Genomic DNA, 22,419 nt, shown 5'->3' with positions numbered 1-22,419 from the left:
CCAACGGGTGCTCTTCGTTCATCCGGTCCAAGTGAGGCGGGTAACGACAATCTCAAAGCAAACCCTACACCAAAAGCATCAAACAATTTTATCTTTGAAGTCTGTGACAAGCATTTTAAAAGCCTTGGACATTTGAGCCCATATAGCAGAAATGCCTCTTGTAAAAGATAACCTAGCATTTGGAGGAATCAGGCTCAAGACTCATATCTTACCACTAAACAAGATTTTACATTCTCTTTAAACAAATCGGACGTTTATTTGACACTTTTGATTCTATATCCAAGGAAAGTAAAACTTAAGGAATCTGCTATTGGTTTGCAATGTACAGAACTACAGAAGAAGACATGCTTGGGGTATTGTTCATTCGGCTTTTTAAATTGCGAGCAATCTTATGAAAAAATATATCAATCAATGTTTCTAGATCATAGGATGAAGAATTACAGTTTCCCTAAAGAAGCAAGTGATTATATTTCTGAATGTATTAAGTTTAACTTTTGACACTTAAATTGTTTCCTTGTTTTTTTAGATGTAAAAATGGGAAATGAAGACAAATTTGCAAATTTGGCTGACTGTTGCTCATGCTTTTATGGAAGAACATTATGATTTAGGGACTTCTAAAATGTTTGACATGAACTATTTTTCACGCAGACCAATTGACATATTAGCTTCTTAAGAATAATGCTATCTAAAGGAAAGGTTCCACCGAGATTTGAACTCGGATCGCTGGATTCAAAGTCCAGAGTGCTAACCATTACACCATGGAACCACTGGTGGTGACTTGCTTTTTTTCAATCTTATGAAAAAATATATCAATCAATGTTTCTATATCATAGGATGAAGAATTACACTTTCCCTAAAGAAGCAAGTGATTATATTTCTGAATGTATTAAGTTTAACTTTTAACACTTAAATTGTTTCCTTGTTTTTTTAGATGTAAAAATGGGAAATAAAGACAAATTTGCAAATTTGGCTGACTGTTGCTCATGCTTTTATGGAAGAACATTATGATTTAGGGACTTCTAAAATGTTTGACATGAACTATTTTTCACACAGACCAATTGACATATTAGCTTCTTAAGATTAATGCTATCTAAAGGAAAGGTTCCACCGAGATTTGAACTCGGATCACTGGATTCAGAGTCCAGAGGGCTAACCATTACACCATGGAACCACTGGTGATGACTTGATATTTTTCATTGGCTCCGAACACTGGTGTGAAGAGTGCGAGTGATAACTATGACATCACAAATACCCTCCTCCAACATAAATAGAAAAAAGGGTGGCATTATAGTTTTATAGATGCTGATGATCATCTTTAGCTTTGCTCTGCATTTTACCAACAGAAAAAAGTCAAAAGTAACTTGAATTTTAACTTTGTTTTTTTCACTGGCCAAGAACTCAAAATGACTTCCAGTTTTTGACACCTTTTAACACCACATTCTTTTATACATACTATTATCATGCTTTCGAACTCTCTCACATCTTGATATGTCTTATTCCTCTAATCACAATAGGTAAATAATGTCTACGTGAATTCACGTGATCACAATTTTCATGTTTTCTCAACCAACGGGTGCTCTTCGTTCATCCGGTCCAAATGAGGCGGGTAACGACAATTTCAAAGCAAACCCTACACCAAAAGCATCAAAAATTTTATCTTTGAAGTCTGTGACAAGCATTTTAAAAGCCTTGGACATTTGAGCCCATATAGCAGAAATGCCTCTTGTAAAAGATAACCTAGCATTTGGAGGAATCAGGCTCAAGACTCATATCTTACCACTAAACAAGATTTTACATTCTCTTTAAACAAATCGGACGTTTATTTGACACTTTTGATTCTATATCCAAGGAAAGTAAAACTTAAGGAATCTGCTATTGGTTTGCAATGTAAGTCTGTGACAAGCATTTTAAAAGCCTTGGACATTTGACATGAACTATTTTTCACGCAGACCAACTGACATATTAGCTTCTTAAGATTAATGCTATCTAAATAAAGGTTCCACCGAGATATGAACCACTGCTGGTGACTTGCTTTTTTTTTCATTGGCTCTGAACACTGGTGTGAAGAGTGCGAGTGATAACTATGACATCACAAATACCCTCCTCCAATGCTGATGATCATTGTCTGAGGGCCAGTGCACAATACCCACCTGTTTGCACAATTTCTAAAATACAGTACCTGGCCCCTGATAATATCATCTTTTCTGTCGCTGTTGGGCAACCAGCAAGTTCTCCTGAATGGACTCGATTAGTGCCTGCAGGCGGTCTCTCAGCTAAAGGACATATGGCACAATGGGGGTGTCGCCTCCCTGGTATCTCCTTCCCAATGCTCTTGAATAAGGTGCACCCTCCTCCCATACAATAATAATTTAATGGGTGGGAAATCCGGTAGGCTCTTGGGGAACTTCACTAAAGGCAAAAAACAGATGGGGCAGGAACTTCTCCCAGTTACAATAGGAGGTTCAAAGCATCTGTTTGAGGGTGCCATTGAACAGTTTCCAGTTTACAGAGCCTGTTTATCTGGGGGTGATTAGAAGAGCTTAAGATGGGTTTAACCCCACAGCTCTGCCAGAGCTGGTGGGATATAGCGGTCGTAAATTGTGTCCCCTGCTCGGATATGATTTCCTTAGGAAATCCTACCCTAGTCTAGGCTTACTAAGCGGCTCCACCAGGTCTACAGCTACCCGGTAGAAGGGCTCCTCGACTATAGGAAGGGGTCTTAACTTGGCTTTGGGGTGGTCCCTACCCTCTGACACACATCGCAGGTCCTACAGTATTCTTGTAAGTTTTGAGTGACTCCTGGCCAGAAAAAGGTCTGAGTCAATTGGTCCTTAGTTTTTCGGATCCCTAGATGACCTGTGTGACGGACAGCTTGCCACCCCGACCGGGTACCTCCGTCAATCACTGCTTCCTATAATCACTGTACTGAAACACCATAACCACCATAGAACCCACAAACTGCCGCAGCTTGGTTGGGGTCTCACTGTCCTCCACCCACCCAGGACCAGGATCCAGCTTCCAGTGGGTAGACCTCTCCTAGTCCAGAGAGTGTAGCAGGAACAGCTCTTATAAGAGCTAGTGATTATACTCAGGGGAGTATTGTGATATAACAATCCCCAGAGTGTATGTAGTTCTCCAATCCCCCAAACATGAGCCAAGACTTCATGAAGGGGTAAACAAATCTCTCTTTAATGGGAGCCACACTTGGCCTTATTTGACAATCCCCATGCAAGGGGAAGGACCTTGTGGGGGACTGATTTGCAACTTTACAGACCAATAACAATAAGGTTACAAGGCACGACACTCCCACACACAGCACACAATCCCTCCCCTCTGCTTGGGAGATAATTGGATCAGTAACTGTACTAATTCTAATCCAATTATGTCCAAGCACAGAAAAAACATGCTTTTTAAAAACACCCCAAAAGTACCCTAAAAATACATTACATCCCCTGATAGCCCTGATCTGGGTGACCAACATATCCAAAAATTACCCAGATCAGTTCTAGGGTTCAGGAATTTCCTAGAAGTCGTTTATTTGACCGACCGCAGTCATGGTCCAATAGCCGAAAATAGTTCCACAGAATCGCGGCTAAGTGCCGTTAGAGGACCGACTGGGAACCGCGAAGTTTTCATGCTGAAGTCTATTCGCAGTTTTGGTCCATGCGAACAAGATGGCCGTCCATAGGAATTGAGGCTCCTCAGGCGAACACTTAGACCACTGCAGTGGAAATTGCAACAATGTATCAATTAAGCTTAACAAGCTCCAGGGTGGTCTCCGGTTTGTGCGGCTGTTTTTTAGCCAGGTCTATTGCTGGGGCCATAGTCACAGGGTAGGAGGCTGCAAACGGCCAGTGGCGAGGTTACTTTCGTTACAACCTGCTAAAGGGATATCATGGCTGAGTTTTAATAGCTCAGCACGGTACTTGTGGGGTACTACTAACTGTCTTTTCGGCACTTGGGCAGCTCCTCTCCCTACACCTCCAGTCACCTGGTACAATAACTCTTTTTGCCATTGAAACCTTTCCTGATCTATATCTCCCTGAGGGAGCATCTGCCTGTGTCGAATACCAACTTAGTGTGGGGTCCTCTCTCTGGGCCTGTCAAAAGTCTTGGGGGTGCCCCAGTAGGGGACCGGTTGGGCGGCTAGGGTTGGAGAATTATGTCCTACCTGAGGTTCTTCAGAGTGAGATGGTTGCATTGTTCGGGCTTGTAGTCGGGTGGTTATAGGTAGTACGCCTTTGCTGTTTGGTGGCATGAATTAGGAAGTTAAGCAGCCCAAACAGTTTTCAAGCAAAACTTCAGCTGGCAAGTCTTTCATAATTCTGACCTCCAGGGATTTGGACCCTGAACCCCATTTGTGATGGACTCGGGTAGTTGGCAACTTGTGGATGGCTCCGCCTACTGTACATCTTGTTTATTGAGAGGGGTTAATCTGGTGTGGTTGCACTAAGGTCGGTGTAGCACCAGTGTCTCTTAGTCCCTTTCAATCTTGTCCATATAACGTCACAATCTGCCAGGGCTCGGTTGTCCCTGGCTGCTTGCACTGGGTCTACCTCGTGTAGTACCAGCGGCCGGTTCGGTAGTGTGGTCAATGGAGTGTAGTTGTTTGGTTGATAACCTGGTCGCCCTCTGTTGATTTCGGTCATTCTGGCGGCGTGGAACTCGTCAGCCAATCTAACTGCTTCTTCCGTCAGCTTCCGTGATTGTCCGCTCATAGATCCTTGTACAGAGGCTGTATCCCCCTGTTGCGATCCGGCTTTCTGTGCTACAGTCGCTTTAGCCATTATCTGGACGATGACTTCCTGCAAGGTATTGGGCCCCAAGATACTGAGCCGCCATCGGACATCCCTCTGGAACTTGGACTCCTCAGTGCTGTCCACCGATGAATTACTGGATTGGTTACTCTTCATGAGTTAGGCGATGAGTGCAGCTTTTAGCTTGGTACTTGTCACTCTCCCTCGAGCTTCCAGTAAATCCTTTAGTGTGGTTCACTTTAGAAACTGGTACTGCTGGGTCATTCACTGCATCTCTTGGTTCGGGATATCCATTCGGGAGTAGAATCCTGTCACTTGCCACCAGTGTAACAGAGAGCTTGTACCCAGAGTTGTATCTCCGCTGTAGATTCTCCCAGGTTCCATAGTGAAACAGTGATTATAACTCCCGCATACCCAAACATCAGCCAAGACTTGATGAAGGGTACATAACGAACTGGTTTACTGGTTCGGGGAAAATACACTAACTAGAGTGGCATTCGCAGTTCAGTCCGTATTCAGCTAGTGGGCATTGTTGTATTAAAGATTATCGTGTAGAGCTTCCCTGTTTCGCTTTCCTCGTTTAACTGAATACAATATCACCCTTGGTTCAGTATTTTCATGCGATTGAACACCAACCACCCCCCTTAACTTAAAGAAACAATTAATTCAAGAGCTCTCTCTGGGTGGCCATTAGTATAACCGAACTCAAGTTCGCTAGTAAATGGCAGCCATTTTGTCTCCCAAATGCAGGATGCGGTACTTGGTTGTAGAGTGTAATTATATTTAGGATACTTTGCTTTGTGAACCCTGGGAAAATCGTACCATTGCCTGCTCCTTTCACAGACAAGCCAGGAGAGCGTTTTTCGGGGAAAAGACACCCATGAACGAGGGGAACATTTACTCCCTGGGAGCCAGGGGGAGCCTTCATTTGCATTTGCATAGGAACTCCAGAAAGGTGACTGTCCGCTACCTCTTTTCTCCTGGAACTATTTTGGGCAGCAGCCACATGTGCGGTCAGTCAAAATTTTACCCTGGTGTTGATTCAGCAATACTAAATGGATCTGAGCGCTATTTGCACAACTTGGGCGCTCAGATCTGGGGTATGCAGGGATTTAATACTTGTGGGAGTTCCTATCTGTCTTGTATGAATTTTGGGGTGTTTTATGTTGTTATATATTGTACCTCGAGTGCCTGGGAGATGATTTGTTTAAGCAAAAGCAAACTCACTTATCTCCCAGACACAGAGAAGCCTGGGCAGGCTTACTATTGTGTTGACTGAAGACCCCATGTTGGGGGTCGTGTATTTAAACAGGCAACTTGGCCATAATAAACCAGTTCGTTATGTACCCTTCATCAAGTCTTGGCTGATGTTTGGGTATGCGGGAGTTATAATCACTGTTTCACTATGGAACCTGGGAGAATCTACAGCGGAGATACAACTCTGGGTACAAGCTCTCTGTTACACTGGTGGCAAGTGACAGGATTCTACTCCCGAATGGATATCCCGAACCAAGAGATGCAGTGAATGACCCAGCAGTACCAGTTTCTAAAGTGAACCACACTAAAGGATTTACTGGAAGCTCGAGGGAGAGTGACAAGTACCAAGCTAAAAGCTGCACTCATCGCCTAACTCATGAAGAGTAACCAATCCAGTAATTCATCGGTGGACAGCACTGAGGAGTCCAAGTTCCAGAGGGATGTCCGATGGCGGCTCAGTATCTTGGGGCCCAATACCTTGCAGGAAGTCATCGTCCAGATAATGGCTAAAGCGACTGTAGCACAGAAAGCCGGATCGCAACAGGGGGATACAGCCTCTGTACAAGGATCTATGAGCGGACAATCACGGAAGCTGACGGAAGAAGCAGTTAGATTGGCTGACGAGTTCCACGCCGCCAGAATGACCGAAATCAACAGAGGGCGACCAGGTTATCAACCAAACAACTACACTCCATTGACCACACTACCGAACCGGCCGCTGGTACTACACGAGGTAGACCCAGTGCAAGCAGCCAGGGACAACCGAGCCCTGGCAGATTGTGACGTTATATGGACAAGATTGAAAGGGACTAAGAGACACTGGTGCTACACCGACCTTAGTGCAACCACACCAGATTAACCCCTCTCAATAAACAAGATGTACAGTAGGCGGAGCCATCCACAAGTTGCCAACTACCCGAGTCCATCACAAATGGGGTTCAGGGTCCAAATCCCTGGAGGTCAGAATTATGAAAGACTTGCCAGCTGAAGTTTTGCTTGAAAACTGTTTGGGCTGCTTAACTTCCTAATTCATGCCACCAAACAGCAAAGGCGTACTACCTATAACCACCCGACTACAAGCCCGAACAATGCAACCATCTCAACCTATTGTTCCTGTAAGTTTATTTGTAATTGTCCTATTTATAGTTAAATCCCCCTCTCATAATATTGTAAAGCGCTACGGAATCTGTTGGTGCTATATAAATGGCAATAATAATAATAAATATCTGTATGCTGCGGTGTCTCAAGAGTACATAGATGCCCCCTCTCATGCAGAGTGTTTTGGAAAGTTACAGGATCAATGAAAAGCTTGCCCGTTTCAGTTTTTTTACACATTGAAATTTACCAGATTGGTTTGCTGGGCCTATTTTGCCTTTGAGATTGTATTGCAACCCAGGAATGAGAATTACCCCCATCATGCCATACCATTTACAAAAGTAGACAACCCACAGTATTCAAAATGGGCTATGTATAGAAGCCACTTAGTCATAAACCCTGACCAAAGTTAGTGTTCATATTTGTTTTTTGAATTTTTCACACAAAAACTACATTTTCACACACAAGCTTACATTATACCTTTTACTGCTCTAAAACACTTAATATTTCTGTTCAGCAATGTCTCACAAGTATAACAGTATCCCTCATGTACAGTTTTTTTTGTGGTTTAGGAAAGTTACAAGGTCAAATAAAAAGCTTGCCCATTTCATTTTTTACACATTGACATTTGCCAGATTGATTTGCTGGGTCTATGTTACCTTTGAGATCGTATGGCAACACAAGAATGAGAATGACCCACATCATGGCATACCAAGTGCAAAATACTTGCTGAATGTCAATGATAGCGCGGCCCTACGCAGGCCGAAAGAACAAACTTAAGGTTTTGTTGGAAAAAACTTGCGAACAGCAACAGGAAAATCCATGGCTGGGCTGGACACTGTAGTGCCCCATGAGCTTAGAGTGAGGCGGCTGTGTTTTACTCGAGTGAAGTAAAATGAATACTTGCATAGGCTGCATGAGGCTATGACCAGCTTGTTTGGAGTTTAGGTAGCTTGTGTTACGACCTTTGAACTGGAAGTAGATAGTTCTGTACTGAACCAGGCAATATCGTCCCAGAGGAAGAGGAGACCCGTGTATTTATAGGTCGGATAACGCCTTCCACAACTTCAGGCTTTGCCTATAGGCTCAGCCTTCATATATGTGTATTATTATTGCATAATTAGGTGATTTTATTAATTAAATATTGAGGGACATGTCTGACAATTACGGCAGAAAGTCAAGAGAATTAAATTTGCAAGCACTATATTTGACCCTGTAACTTTGCAAAACCCCATAAAACATGCACATAGGGAGTACTGTTATACTTGTGAGATATCGCTGAACACAAATAGTGTTTTGGAGCAGTAAAACATGTAATAAAGATGACGTCATCAGTGAAAGTACAGGTATTTGTGTGAAAAATGCAAAAAACAAATATGATCACTAACTATGGCCAGGGTTTGTCACTAACTGGCTTTTAAAAATTACTTTGCATACCGCATTTTTAATACGTTTGCAAATGGTATGACATGCTTGGGGTAATTCACATTCCTGGGCTGGTATATGGTCTCAAAGCAACATAGGTCCAGCAAATCAATCTGGCAAACTAAAATTGGCAAGCCCTTTAACCCAGTGGCTTTCCAAAATCCTATAAAACCTGTACATGCGGAGCACTGTTATATCGGTGAGACATCGCTGAACACAAATATGAGAGTTTTAGAGCAGTAAAATCTATAATAACGATGATATCATCAGTGAAAGTGTAGCTTTTTTGTAAAAAATGCAAAAAACAAATATGAAGACTGACTAACTGACTATGGCCAGGGTTATTGACTAACCTTCTTCTAAAAATTGCGGGGCATACCACATTTTGAATACCCTCAGTTTTCTACTTTTGCACTTGGTATGCCATGATGTGGGTCATTCTCATTCTTGTGTTGCCATACGATCTCAAAGGTAACATAGACCCAGCAAATCAATCTGGCAAATGTCAATGTGTAAAAAATGAAATGGGCAAGCTTTTTATTTGACCTTGTAACTTTCCTAAACCACAAAAAAAACTGTACATGAGGGATACTGTTATACTTGTGAGACATTGCTGAACAGAAATATTAAGTGTTTTAGAGCAGTAAAAGGTATAATGTAAGCTTGTGTGTGAAAATGTAGTTTTTGTGTGAAAAATTCAAAAAACAAATATGAACACTAACTTTGGTCAGGGTTTACGACTAAGTGGCTTCTATACATAGCCCATTTTGAATACTGTGGGTTGTCTACTTTTGTAAATGGTATGGCATGATGGGGGTAATTCTCATTCCTGGGTTGCAATACAATCTCAAAGGCAAAATAGGCCCAGCAAACCAATCTGGTAAATTTCAATGAGTAAAAAAACTGAAACGGGCAAGCTTTTCATTGATCCTGTAACTTTCCAAAACACTCTGCATGAGAGGGGGCATCTATGTACTCTTGAGACACCGCAGCATACAGATATTTATTATTATTATTGCCATTTATATAGCACCAACAGATTCCGTAGCGCTTTACAATATTATGAGAGGGGGATTTAACTATAAATAGGACAATTGCAAATAAACTTACAGGAACAATAGGTTGAAGAGGACCCTGCTCAAACGAGCTTACATTCTATAGGAGGTGGGGTGTAAAACACATTAGGACAGGAATTTACATTTTATTGCAGTAAAAGCTAACAGTATTATGACATTCACAGTTAAGATGCATTGCAGAACTTGGAAAATTACATTCAGTAATATCCTACACTTTTTTTTTTTTTTTTTTAGATTTTATTGATATATAGTGTTCAATATTTTAATATTTTATGTGAAATGAGAGCTGTTTCTCCCGAACAAAATGATATAGAAGTGCAGGTGCACTTAAAATGAAAAAGGTAAATTATGGTTGAACAGACATATATAGCTCATATTTTTGGTTTAGTTTTGGTCAGAATCTGTACAATTGTCAACGTCCTTACAAGGTTAATGTGCTTAACTCAATGCTAGACAGGTTGGTAAAAATAAAAAAGGATATCTGTATATCATCCTGCTTTCCAAAAAGGTGTTATAAGTAAATCGTAGAGCTCGCTTAAAATGGCTCCCAAGACTTTACTGGCTCTCAAGGAACTCTCTTAGAACAGAACAAAACAAACTTTTTTACGTTCTTAGTGCTCCCTGCTACTTTTCACCCTCTCCCTTGGGCCTGCCCTTCGTATCAGCCTAATTACGTCAGCGTCAAGTAGCACGCAGCGGCGTTTGGAGGAGGTCCATTTCGCAGTGATTGGTAAGATATCATAAAAAGGCAGGACAGGGGAGGGAATTGCGCATGCGCACTTTTTAGGGCGTTCTTCGTTTACGTCACTTGGGTATTTCCGCACTACCGTAAGGGATCGTCTGTCAATGTTTGGAAGGGGGGCGGGTGCAAGTAAAAAAGACCTAAGCTTGCCGCGATCATAAGGTTTTGTAATCGTTTATTGTTACTAGTTTTGTTTTATGCACAAAGTATCAGAAGCATATCGATTCGTGTTTTACGGACGTCCCCAGGGCACAGCCATGGCAGGTAAGATCTGCTCATAGTGTCAGAATGTCTCTTGCCATAGTCTGGTGGGAGTTTTTAATGTACACAGTGTGTTGTAATGTCTGACTTGTCATGCTGTTTGTTATTTATACTTCTCTGTAGAATGTTCACAAATCAGGGATTCTGTTATGAATGGTTGGTTGTTCTAAATAAAAAAAAAAAAAAAATATATATATTTTAATAACTCTATATTTTCATGTGTCCGAGCTATTCATTAAATTCGATCTGCTAAGAACTGAAAGAGTTTGAGTTTAGGCCAAAATAACCGAAACTGAAGAATAATACACGTTAGCTGTTTGTTTGTTTTTGTTCGGCTATTTCGGTCTGAAATGTAAAATTCTCGCGTCATTTTCTATAATTATTTATACAAGAGTTATAATTGTAAATATCCTTGTGAGCGTGGGATTTGTTACTGGCCAATGAAGCCTGTCAAAATAATGCTGTGTTTATTTTTTTTATTTGGTTATAACATATATTCTGGAACAATTCTGTATTTGTCACTTGCTAATGTACTAGTGGAGCTGTATAGATCATTAAGAATATATATATATATTATATATATATATATATATATATATATTAGTTTTTATACCACTCTATCCGCTCATAATGTTAAAAAATAATAATATAAAATATGACCTAATGTTATTCCCACTTCCTATTTTTCTGGGATATAGTGAAAGAATGGTTGGCCATAAGGATCCAGATGTTAATGATGATGGGGTTGGCATTGATCTAGTGTTCTATGCTTTTGATGGATATTCTAAGCACCAACAACAGGGTGCTGCTATGGTTATAGAGAATAATGTCCTCTAGTGCTATCACATGGTAAGCAGTTAAGTCATTTGACATTTTTGTTTGGTACTTATCTGGGTCCCCAGGATGCATGGAGTCTTTAAAATGCCCCCATTCCACATCAGCAATGACTTTAAATATTTATTATATCGTTCATTGGCTGATATTTGTAATAGTGCTTAGCCTTAGACGGACAATAAGATTTGAAGACTTCAGGTTGCTCTAAAATGCTAACCACCAGCATTGGTAACCTTTGTTTCCTTCCTACTAACATTCATTCTCATTATCATACGTTGTTTTGGGTTTATTTTCCCCCCTCAAATTGTTACCCATGATATGTCATGCCTTTTTAAACTACCAGCAGAGCTAGATCCCTGCTGGAACTGTCTTGCAGGAACTATATTTACTCGTCCCACACCTACTGATAAAGGGCTGTGAGGACCACTCACACAGCTTGCTCTTGAAATATGGAGAGATTCTGAGATTGCCTGGGTGAGCGGTAGACCCACATAATTTATGGGAGCAATTAATCCTCTAACAAACTGACATATAGTACGCATACTTTTGCCTCTTCTTTGTCATTCGTGTCCCAAATATTTAAGCATATGTAAAACATTTGCAGGGTTATCCACTAAAGTGATAATTCAAAGTGAATTTCAAATTTAAAGGAACACTATAGTGTCAGTAACACAAATATGTATTCCGGACACTAGTTTTAAGATCACCATTTAGGCCTTCTGCCCCCTCTCACCAAAGGTGAGATTACTTCCCTATATTTTCAGCAATGCGTGGGTCTCCTCATAGCTGGCTTCGCCTCCAAGGCTGAGATCATCAAAATAGATTCTCAGCCAATCCAATGCTTTCCCACTGGAAAGCATTGGGAGGTTATTGCGCATGCCCAGCAAAATGCTGCATTGAACCAATCCACATCTCCTCTGAGAGGTGCATTGAATCAGTGCGTCTCCATGATGAAAGTTCAGCATGGAGACGCTGAACATCAGTGCGGCACATTGTGCAGAAAGCATCTGAGCAACAGTCGCTAGAGGTGTACGTTGTCAGTAATATAAACACTGCCTTTTCTCTGAGGTAGTGATTACATTTAAAAAAAATAAAAACCTGCAGCAACATACTATACTCACCAGAACAACTACATTAAAGGGATACTCCAGGCACCCAGACCACTTCTGCCCATTGGAGTGATCTGGGTGCCAACTCCCACTACCCTTAACCCTGCAAGTGTAATTATTGCAGTTTTCATAAACTATCAGACAGCCACTAGAGGGACTTACGTGTTCTTAGAACACGAAAAGTGTATTAAGCAATGCTGGACATCCTCCCGCTATGTGAGGACCACCAGCGTCGCCGAAATCCCCTTAGGAAAGCATTGACTAGTTCCAGTGGCCATGTTCGCGTTCAAGATGGTTTGCAGCCAAGTACAGCTGGAGACCTTTCAGGAGCTTTGTAGCCGAATGACTGCCAGAGAGGGGCGCTTTTGGTAGTAGACATTCGGGAGAAAGAAAGGTACAGAACCAGGGGTATAGTGAACAGCTTTCTGTGGGGGAGTGACTTATTGAATTTTGACAATTAAGTGGCGCTCTCACTTCAAAAATTTAATTGAGCATTTCATAAAATCAAAATGTTTGTGAAATGTTCATAAATGACAGTGTTTGGAATTTCATTGACATTCTAATGCAGTCACACAATATAAGACACAGTAGGGACCATGCTGTCTTATAGTAAATCCATAGCTTGAGAAAAGGCAGAGAGCTACTGCTATCAAGATGTTGTCACTCCCCACGGCCATTTCTAGAGACAGCTGTAGCAATGAGGCATTGTCTCACTCATCACAAGATATCTGTAAAGGCACCTGCGCTTTAATGGGATACTCGGTAGACATCAGTTCTGTACTCCCACATTTGTTCAAGAGTATAGCACTGATGTTGGCAGATGAAGCTCCAGGAGCTGAATATTAAAGATGCCGGTACCCATAGGGGAAAGCATCAGTTATGTATAACTCACCTGTACTGTACCCATGGGCCTTGGCACCGTACGCAGTGATGTCCCCATCGTTGGTCTTTGCCAAATATGCAAAGACTCCACTGGGTGACAGAGCTGCTTTAAGAGGTAAGGTGTTGCTTTTCTGTACATAAGGCTTGCAGCATAACAGCTGGATTAACCCCTCAACGACCGTGGACATACTAGGTACATCTGACAAAAACTGGTAGTTAACCCCTTCCCGACGACAAAAACAGTCCTTAAGGACCTCAGACGTATTCCTACTTGCTTACCGGATCGCCACCGGTTATCAGTGTTCCTCTCCGTCTAGGTCCCCCCTCGGCATATTAATACCCCGCGGGCCATGTGACTGCTCTGAAAGAGTGCTCACATGGCTGCAATAGGAGTCCATAGTGCTGAACTGACTGGCAGTCCCCCTGCTGGTGAGAAAAATAAAAAGTATTTTTATTTATATATATATATATGTATATGTGTGTGTAATTTATATTTTATAAATAGTAATTTTTTTTTAAAAAATAATAAAAAAGTATGTATATGTAATTTAATTCTAACTGTATTTTTAATATATATTTGTGTCAAAATACACTTTGAATGAAGTTATATACATGAGTGGATCACTGGCTTTGCATCTTTTCCTAAGTTGTGCTTCAAAGCTGTTGTGTATGGCAAACACAGACTCAAAGGAATCCATGTCTAAAATAGAATGGGGCAAAAATGTGATTCCTTGTTAAGCTAATTTGCATATGCCCACCAAGAATCCTTTGCGGTAGTAACATGCGGTAGTAACAAGCAAGTCTAATGGCTTGACTGGTGTGAAGATTTTTGTTTAACATTGTATTAACTATCTATGTATATATAAATAAATAAAAATAATACAAAATGTAATCTTGAATCCTTTTTAAACGATCTCAAGAACATACCATGGCAAAGATTAAGCCTAATCCCAGATCTAGACTCTGCAATATAATTTTTTCAGTCCGAGGTCTTGCGTGTTTGGAATTTGCATGCCGCTCGGTGTAAAGTGCGAATAAAAGGGACACACGTGCCGTGGGTTACAGATGACCTCATTCAAATGTACCAGTTTAAAGATTCACTGTGGTCAAAGTTCAAGCGTACTGGCTCCATGAGTGATCACTGTGCCTACAGACAATGGTGAAATGCATGCACAAAAAAAAATGGTGGCAAAGGCCCAATAATGAACAATAACATATCGAATCCCAGTACTTTTGGAAATTCATAAATGGCATACAAACCCCCACAATCCACTTCCAACCCTCCACTGTCAAAATAGACAGCCAACACCCCCTAGATGTAGCACATGCCTTTTAATTACTTTGTTGGATGTGCTACCACCCTGGTTGCTAAGATAACGAATGACACACATTTTCAGTCCAAAAATAAAGATCAGGCCCTGCCAAATCTTCAAAATACTCTTATACAGAAATTAAATTTAAGATCTGTGCCTGTTTGTGTCGCTTTCGTCCAAATCACTCAACTTCGACTGCCATCTTTTAAAAGTTTGCAATAACATCCAAATTGACATGGAACAAGGAGACTTAACTGGAGCTATTTTCCTTGATTTTTGCCAAGGCCTTTGACACGGGTAGACCACGGCATTCTTTTGCAAAAACTTAAAAACTCAGGCATTGGTGATTGTCCACTAACCAGGTTTCGATCATATGTTTCAGACCGATTGCAATATGTGGCTATTTCTGGTAGCACATCCCTCCTTCTTCCAGTCACGTGTGGCGTTCCCCAAGGCTCCATACTCAGCCCCCTGCTATTCACATTATTTATAAATTATCTGCCTAATGTGTGCAAATCCTCAATTGTACACATGTATGAAGACTACACTGTAATCTACGCTAGTAAACCCAATCTACCGCAGCTTGAGGTTGTGCTCCAAAACCAATTCACAGAGGTAGAAAGGTGAATAGCTGTTAACAAACTCTTCCTTAACACTGACAAAAACGTTACAATGATCTTTGGAACTGTACCTAAATTACGTAAACTACAAAATCAACAACTATGTATCAGAACAAATTCAAATAGCACACGGACAGCAGTCTGTTCTTTCAAATATCTAGGTATGTTGCTAGACCCCAATCTATCCTTTTGGCCTTCAAGAAATCTCTTCAAAACAATGTACCCTGTACAGAAACAAATCCTGCCTAAGCCCTACAGTAAGGAAACAGTGCAACAAATGCTAATGCCAGCCATTGATTATGGGAATGTCGTGTATGCACCTGCATTGCAAACCCACCTGAATAAACTTGATACGTTATACAATTCATTCTGCCGCTTTGTACTAGAATGTAATTACTTTACCCACCATTGTAATGTGATAAAAGAGCTAAACTGGCTATTGCTAGAATCCCGACGCACTCTTCATCTTTCCAGCCTTGTGCATAAGAGCATTTTTGGGAAGCTCCCACCCTACCTGAGTAGAATGCTCTCCCCAACTGTTCCCACCTCCTATAACCTCCGATCCAGTACTAGCACGGTATTTAACATACCGCAATACAAAAATAAAGTGGCTTGATCATCATTTTCCTACAGAGCACCACAATTATGGAATAACCTCAGGGACATAGTCAAATCTTCATTCAACCTAAAATCTATTAAGAGATCTATGGCAATATACCTTGCCACACAAAATGCACCTGTCATGGTTGAATATATTTATTACTTATGTGTTAAAGGGACATTATAGTCACCATAACAAATACAGCTTATTGAATTTGTTCTGGTGTGTAGAATATCAGGCTTTTTGCTGTAAACATTATCTTTTCAGAGAAAATGCAGTGTTTAAATTACAGCCTAGTGATAACTTCAGTGGCCACTCCTCAGATGTCTGTTATAGATCCTTCCTGGGTCATGGCTGCCTAAAATGCATCCATTCATTCAGTATCTCCTCCCTCTGAATGCAGACACTGAACTTTCCTCATAGAAATTCATTGATTAAATTCATCTCTATGAGGAGTTGCTGATTGGCCAGGGCTGTGTTTGAATCGTGCTGGCTCTGCCCCTGATCTGCCTCCTTGTCGGTCTCAGCCAATCCTATGGGGAAGCACTGTGATTGGATCAGGCTACCACTTCTGATGATGTCGGCAGACTGCTTGTTTTTTCAGGCAAACAGCATGCAGAGTTACAGCTTCTGACTTGAATACAGTAAGATTTTGCTATATTTATGGAGGCATGAGGGGCCCAGGGGGGCTAGATGGTGGTTTTAACACTATAGGGTCAGGAATACATGTTTGTGTTTTTGACCCTATAGGGATCCTTTAAATTTATATATACCGTATTTATCGGCGTATAACACGCACTTTTTTCCCCTGAAAATAGGGGGAAAATCGTGGGTGCGTGTTATACGCCGATATCCCATAATTACTTACCTGTCCTGAAGCGTGGGCCGGCTTCACAGCGCGCACCGCGGTACAGGAACTTTAATTTAAGGTTCCGGTTTCCGGCGGGACTGAAAGGAAGTGTGCACAATAGTGTGCACACTTCCTTTCAGTCCCGCCGGAAACCGGAACCTTAAATTAAAGTTCCTGTTCCGCGGTGCACGGTGTGAAGCCGGCCCACGCTTCAGGACAGGTAAGTAATTATGGGAGGGGAGGAAAGTACACTATGGGAGGGGAGGGGAGGGGGAGGAAAGTACACTATGGGAGGGGAGGGGGAGGAAAGTACACTATGGGAGGGGAGGGGGAGGAAAGTACACTATGGGAGGGGAGGAGGGGAAGTACACTATGGGAGGGGAGGAGGAGGAAAGTACACTATGGGAGGGGAGGGGGAGGAAAGTACACTATGGGAGGGGAGAGGGGAGAATACTATGGGAGGGGAGGGGGGGAGAATACTATGGGAGGGGAGGGGGGGAGAATACTATGGGAGGGGAGGGGGGGAGAATACTATGGGAGGGGAGGGGGGGGAGAATACGAGGGGAGGGGGGGGAGAATACTATGGGAGGGGAGGGGGGAGAATACTATGGGAGGGGAGGGGGGAGAATACTATGGGAGGGGAGGGGGGGAGAATACTATGGGAGGGGAGGGGGGGAGAATACTATGGGAGGGGAGGGGGGGAGAATACTATGGGAGGGGAGGGGGGAGAATACTATGGGAGGAGGGGGGGAATACTATGGGAGGAGGGGGGGAATACTATGGGAGGGGGGAGAATACTATGGAAAGGGGGGAGAATACTATGGAAAGGGGGGACACTATGGGATGAGGGGGGAATACTATGGGATGAGGGGGGAAATTTCCTGGAATTTCTTTCTAAAAATGAGGTGCGTGTTATACGCCTGTGCGTGTTATACGCCGATAAATACGGTATATATATATAACGGAAGATTCAAAGATAGCACTCCAGGGACTTGATAAAATGTAACTTTTATTTTACTCACTAAAACATCAAAGGTGTCAACGTTTCAGCTTGATCCCCTCAAGCTTTCGTCAGGACATACTGTGCAGACAAATAAACCCACATATATACCATACAGATAACGATAACTCACCACACTTGTGAAGCCTCTGACTCCATGGTCATCACCATGGTGACATATATCAACAATAATAAAAGTGCAACCATACACCTAGATCGTGCAATTAAAAAATATTCAATTAGACTATTTTACGCTAGGGGAATCAATTACTTAAACATTAGTCACACTGGCAGCATTGAATAGTAACTACTGCAATGAATATCCTTCATAATGTATAAACTGGACTCATAGAAAGCAGGGCTGAAAACCAACAGGAATACTAGAGACTCTGAGAAAGTTCAGACAAAACTAATTGAAAAACATTCAATTAAACTATTTTACGCTAGGGGAATCAATTACTTAAACATTAGTCACACTGGCAGCATTGAATAGTAACTACTGCAATGAATATCCTTCATAATGTATAAACTGGACTCATAGAAAGCAGGGCTGAAAACCAACAGGAATACTAGAGACTCTGAGAAAGTTCAGACAAAACTAATCGAAAAACATATTTAAACATCATTATAAGGGCATATGTCCCACTGGAATTCACTCCACAGAAGATTGCTAGGATAGGGGTAGATCGCCTAACTGATTCCAAAATAGACTTCACAATTAAACTCACTGGAGATTGGCCAGTTACTAGATAATAATAACTACTAATGATCTCAAAATTGATCACAATGGCCACATAGAACGGTAACTGATGCACTATATTCGATTTCTTAGTATATACAACGGACTCCAACAAAGCCAATACGAGATAACAAGATAATCTAACAAAAGGGTGACACACCAATGCATGAGCACCTGTATCACCAGAGTTAACAAAATCAAAGTTGTTTAAGATATATATATGTGTGTGTATTGTATCTTTTTTTGTAATATTGTAACAATGCAAATGAGAGAAATCTCAATGTATCCATTCTGGTAAAATATTATATATATATATATAAATATGTCCAGATACATAATTACATAAATAATTTCATAAATATACACATAGACTTTAAATATATAAATATGTGTGTGTATATATGTATATATATATATATATATATATATATATATATTTAAATTCTACGTGCATATTTATGTAATATTTTTACATAATTAAGTAATTTTATTGATTGTAATTTGGGGGACCTGCCTGACAACCTAGGCACAAAGTCCAGAGAATTTAATTTGCTTGCACTATATTTAACCCTGTAACTTTCCATGACACCCTAAAACCTGTACATGGGGAATACTGTTTTACTCAGGAGACTTCGCTGAACACAAATATTAGTGTTTCAAAACGGTAAAACCTATCACAGCGATGATCTTGTCAGTGAAAGGTGAAGTTTTTTTGCATTTTTCACACACAAACGGCACTTTCACTGATGATATAATAGTTGTGATATGTTTTACTGTTTTGAAACACTAATATTTATGTTCAGAGAAGTCTCTTGAGTACAACAGTACCCCCCATGTACAGGTTTTATAGTGTTTTTGAAAGTTACAGGGTCAAATATAAGGATTGAAATTTGCCATATTGGTTATGTTGCCTTTTTGAGAGCGTATGGTAGGCCAGGAATTAAAATTACCCCCATGATGGCATACCATTTGCAAAAGAAGACAACCCAAGGTATTGCAAATGGGGTATGTTCAGTCTTTTTTAGTAGCCTCTTAGTCACAAACACTGGCCAAAGTTAGCGTTCATAATTTTTTTTTGCATTTTTAACACACAAACAAAAATAAATGCTAACTTTTGGCCAGTGTTTGTGACTAAGTGGCTACTTAAAAAGACTAGACATACCCCATATTTGAATACCCTGGGTTGTCTACTTAAATATAAAGGTTTTTTTCATCATATTTTATAAAAAAAAAAAAAAAAACATTTTATAGTAAATTATATGATGAAAATAATGGCCTCTTTACAAAGTTATAATACTAACTGGAACTTCTTGTTTGTGCCATCAAGTTCCTGCTGTTGGTTCAATGGAGTAATAAGATTGGCTGTCTAAAAAAAAAAAAAAAAAAAAAAAAAAAATCTTTATGAAATTCATTGACTGTCTAAAGACTAAGTAGAAGCTACCGCCATCCGGTTTTGTCAATTTTCCAAGCTTTCACTTAAGACAAGACAAAATCTATCCGTAGAAGTGTGCCAGAAGCTGAATAAAGAAAGTGGTGGCGCCTGCAGGGGATAGAATCCAGTAAGTATGTCACCTACACTGCACACCAAGTGGCAATGTCACATTTAGGGATGTTTCCAAGATACACAAAGATTCCAGAGAGGTGACAGAACCACTTTATATGCGGTGCCTGCTGATCAAATAAAGTGAAGGAGTTGGGGAATGACTCATAAGCAAGCTACCCATTGCACTCAAACAATGCTGTTGTTCATGTCCAAGATCAAGAACATTAGTCTATGGAAATGAAAATTAACTGAAAGAGGCACTGTCACTTATGGAAACTTTGCTCCCCCTGCCCCCACAGACTTCAAGTGACATGTTGACATGTATGATGGTAGTTGAGGGAAGCAGTTAAGGAGATATACCTACCTTAAAGGGTTACACCAACCAAAAAACAGTGCTCATTTAAAATAACAAATACATAAATGGTTTTAGTTAGAGAAACAATTTCTGAGGTGGTATCCTACCCCCAAAGTTAGGGAGCGATACTAAAATTCACTGTTCCATCGCCAAGTCCAAGTTCTCACTGCAGCTTTGCATAATGTCACTCTTCCGGAGGGCAAGGTGGACAGACTGAGAGGTGGGTGGAGGAGGGGGGGGGGAGGGGTGGAAGTTGTGTGGGTACAGCATGCTGACATTAGATGCTAATTTTGTACAGAATTAACATAAACCATCCTGGAACTTTGGCCAAAGAGAACTACATTGGGACAATGACAAACTTTATTGGGACATGGTGATCTTTTATACACAGATGCCTGGCAGGGGGTCTCCATTATGAACATAGGTAGTTCCTCCGTGGCATCTGTGTCTGGGAGATAATTGAGTCAACACTCTCTAAACTAATTGGCTCCTGTATACGAAGAGCCTTACATAGAAAAACCCTCAAAACAACCTCGAACCCCCACAAGTAATATAGCACTGGAAAGGTCTGGTCCAAGTGCCAATTCTGGCAAAAGAGTGCTCGGATCCATAAGGCATTGGCTAAATGCCACTGGATTAAAGTTCTGACCATCCATTCGTTGAATCTTGGCCGAAATGAATTCCATAAGTTCAGCGCGTATGGCCGGTCATTTTACGGGGGCGCTCTTGTGCAGTGGCAAAAGCGAGCTCCCCCTGGCTTTCAGGGAGCGATTGTTCCACAGTGTCTGTTGTACCTTTCCTCCAATTGACTACCTTCTGGACAGAGTAGAACAGGGCTCACAAATCCCAGGTGGCCATGGCGACTAGAAATTTTGCTCTGGCGCTGGGATTTGTCAGCCCTTTACTGGCTTATCAAACAATGGGGCCAGCCGCCCGCCCTGGAGAGCATGGAGACGGCTGGCTCATGGAGCGTTGTAGCCGGCCATCCTGGGTTACCTGGAGGCGGCAGGCTCGGGCAGCTGCTAGGGAGCAGTGATCTTACTGTAGCTCCTCTCTGCTCCATATGACGTGATTCCGGCCCCGGCATTACTACAGACAGTGCGAGGGAGCACAGAGGAGCTGCAGGTAGATTACTGCTCCCACACACGCAGGATGAGCAAGCAGCCCCACTGAACCCCAGGGAAAGATCTACTCAGCTCTCCCAAAAGTACGGAGGCTAGGTGGATTAAAAATTTTCATTTGTGACTGTGAGAAAATGTGTTTGTAAGTCTGTCAGTGTGTGTGTGCACGTGTCAGTGTTTGTATGTGGCTGTCAGGCTGTGTGTCTGTTAAGATACCTGCCCCCCTCCAAACACGTGAAGTGGTTTTTACTTGCCTTTTTTCCAAACACTGTGCCGGTTTTGCCGCGGCTTGTCTCGCCTCCATAGTTGAGATCCTCAATCTTTATGATCTCCACTAAGCCAATGCTTTCCCATAGGAAAGCATTGGGAGGACATTGCGCATGTTCTCTATGGGTAACATTCAGCGCATCCATGCAGAGCACACATACACAGACACATAGGTACACACATGCAGTTACATCGAAACAGTCATACACTGACACATGTACAGACATACACACAGACACAAATAGATACACACATACAGACACACTGATACACATACACACCGACACATACAGATACAGACACACATGTATAAGTGTATGTAGTGTGTTTGTATAGTGGATAATGGTAAATGAGGGGGGGGACGGACGGACTAAATACCTTAATTCCCTGCTGGTCCGGTGACCATGAATCTTGTGAGACCCGGTCAGAGCGTTGCCATGGTAACCCGTGGCAATGCTATGATTGATCCGATCTCACGAGACAGTGTCTGCACACTGCGGAGCTGCAGACCGGTGTCTGCGATGGGCGCAGGAGGGGCATATCAAGCAAGCCGCCTGGCCACCTCCTGGCAT

General features: G+C 41.6%; 1 protein-coding gene and 2 non-coding genes across 4 annotated transcripts in view; 1 reads left to right on the top strand and 2 right to left on the bottom strand.

Moving 5' to 3' along the window:
• Nucleotides 1–694: 694 nt before the first annotated feature.
• On the bottom strand, nt 695–766 carry TRNAQ-UUG (transfer RNA glutamine (anticodon UUG)). The gene has a single exon. It is a non-coding gene; the product is annotated as a tRNA-Gln (tRNA).
• Nucleotides 767–1,099: 333 nt separating this feature from the next.
• On the bottom strand, nt 1,100–1,171 carry TRNAQ-CUG (transfer RNA glutamine (anticodon CUG)). The gene has a single exon. It is a non-coding gene; the product is annotated as a tRNA-Gln (tRNA).
• A 9,243-nt stretch (nt 1,172–10,414) lies between these two features.
• Nucleotides 10,415–22,419, top strand: part of RELA (RELA proto-oncogene, NF-kB subunit) — a 29,179-nt gene continuing 17,174 nt past the window's right edge. Inside the window, exon 1 of one of the 2 annotated variants that reach the window (XM_063437418.1) lies at nt 10,415–10,616. In XM_063437418.1, the coding sequence (XP_063293488.1) occupies nt 10,550–10,616 (67 nt within the window). In that variant the 5' untranslated portion in view covers nt 10,415–10,549. The remainder of the gene's footprint in view (nt 10,617–22,419) is intronic. The other variant, XM_063437417.1, reaches the window with a different exon arrangement.

Source organism: Pelobates fuscus, chromosome 12 (genome assembly GCF_036172605.1).
Source record: "Pelobates fuscus isolate aPelFus1 chromosome 12, aPelFus1.pri, whole genome shotgun sequence".
Lineage (NCBI taxonomy): Eukaryota > Metazoa > Chordata > Amphibia > Anura > Pelobatidae > Pelobates > Pelobates fuscus.
This window is presented reverse-complemented; position numbering and strand designations above follow the sequence as displayed.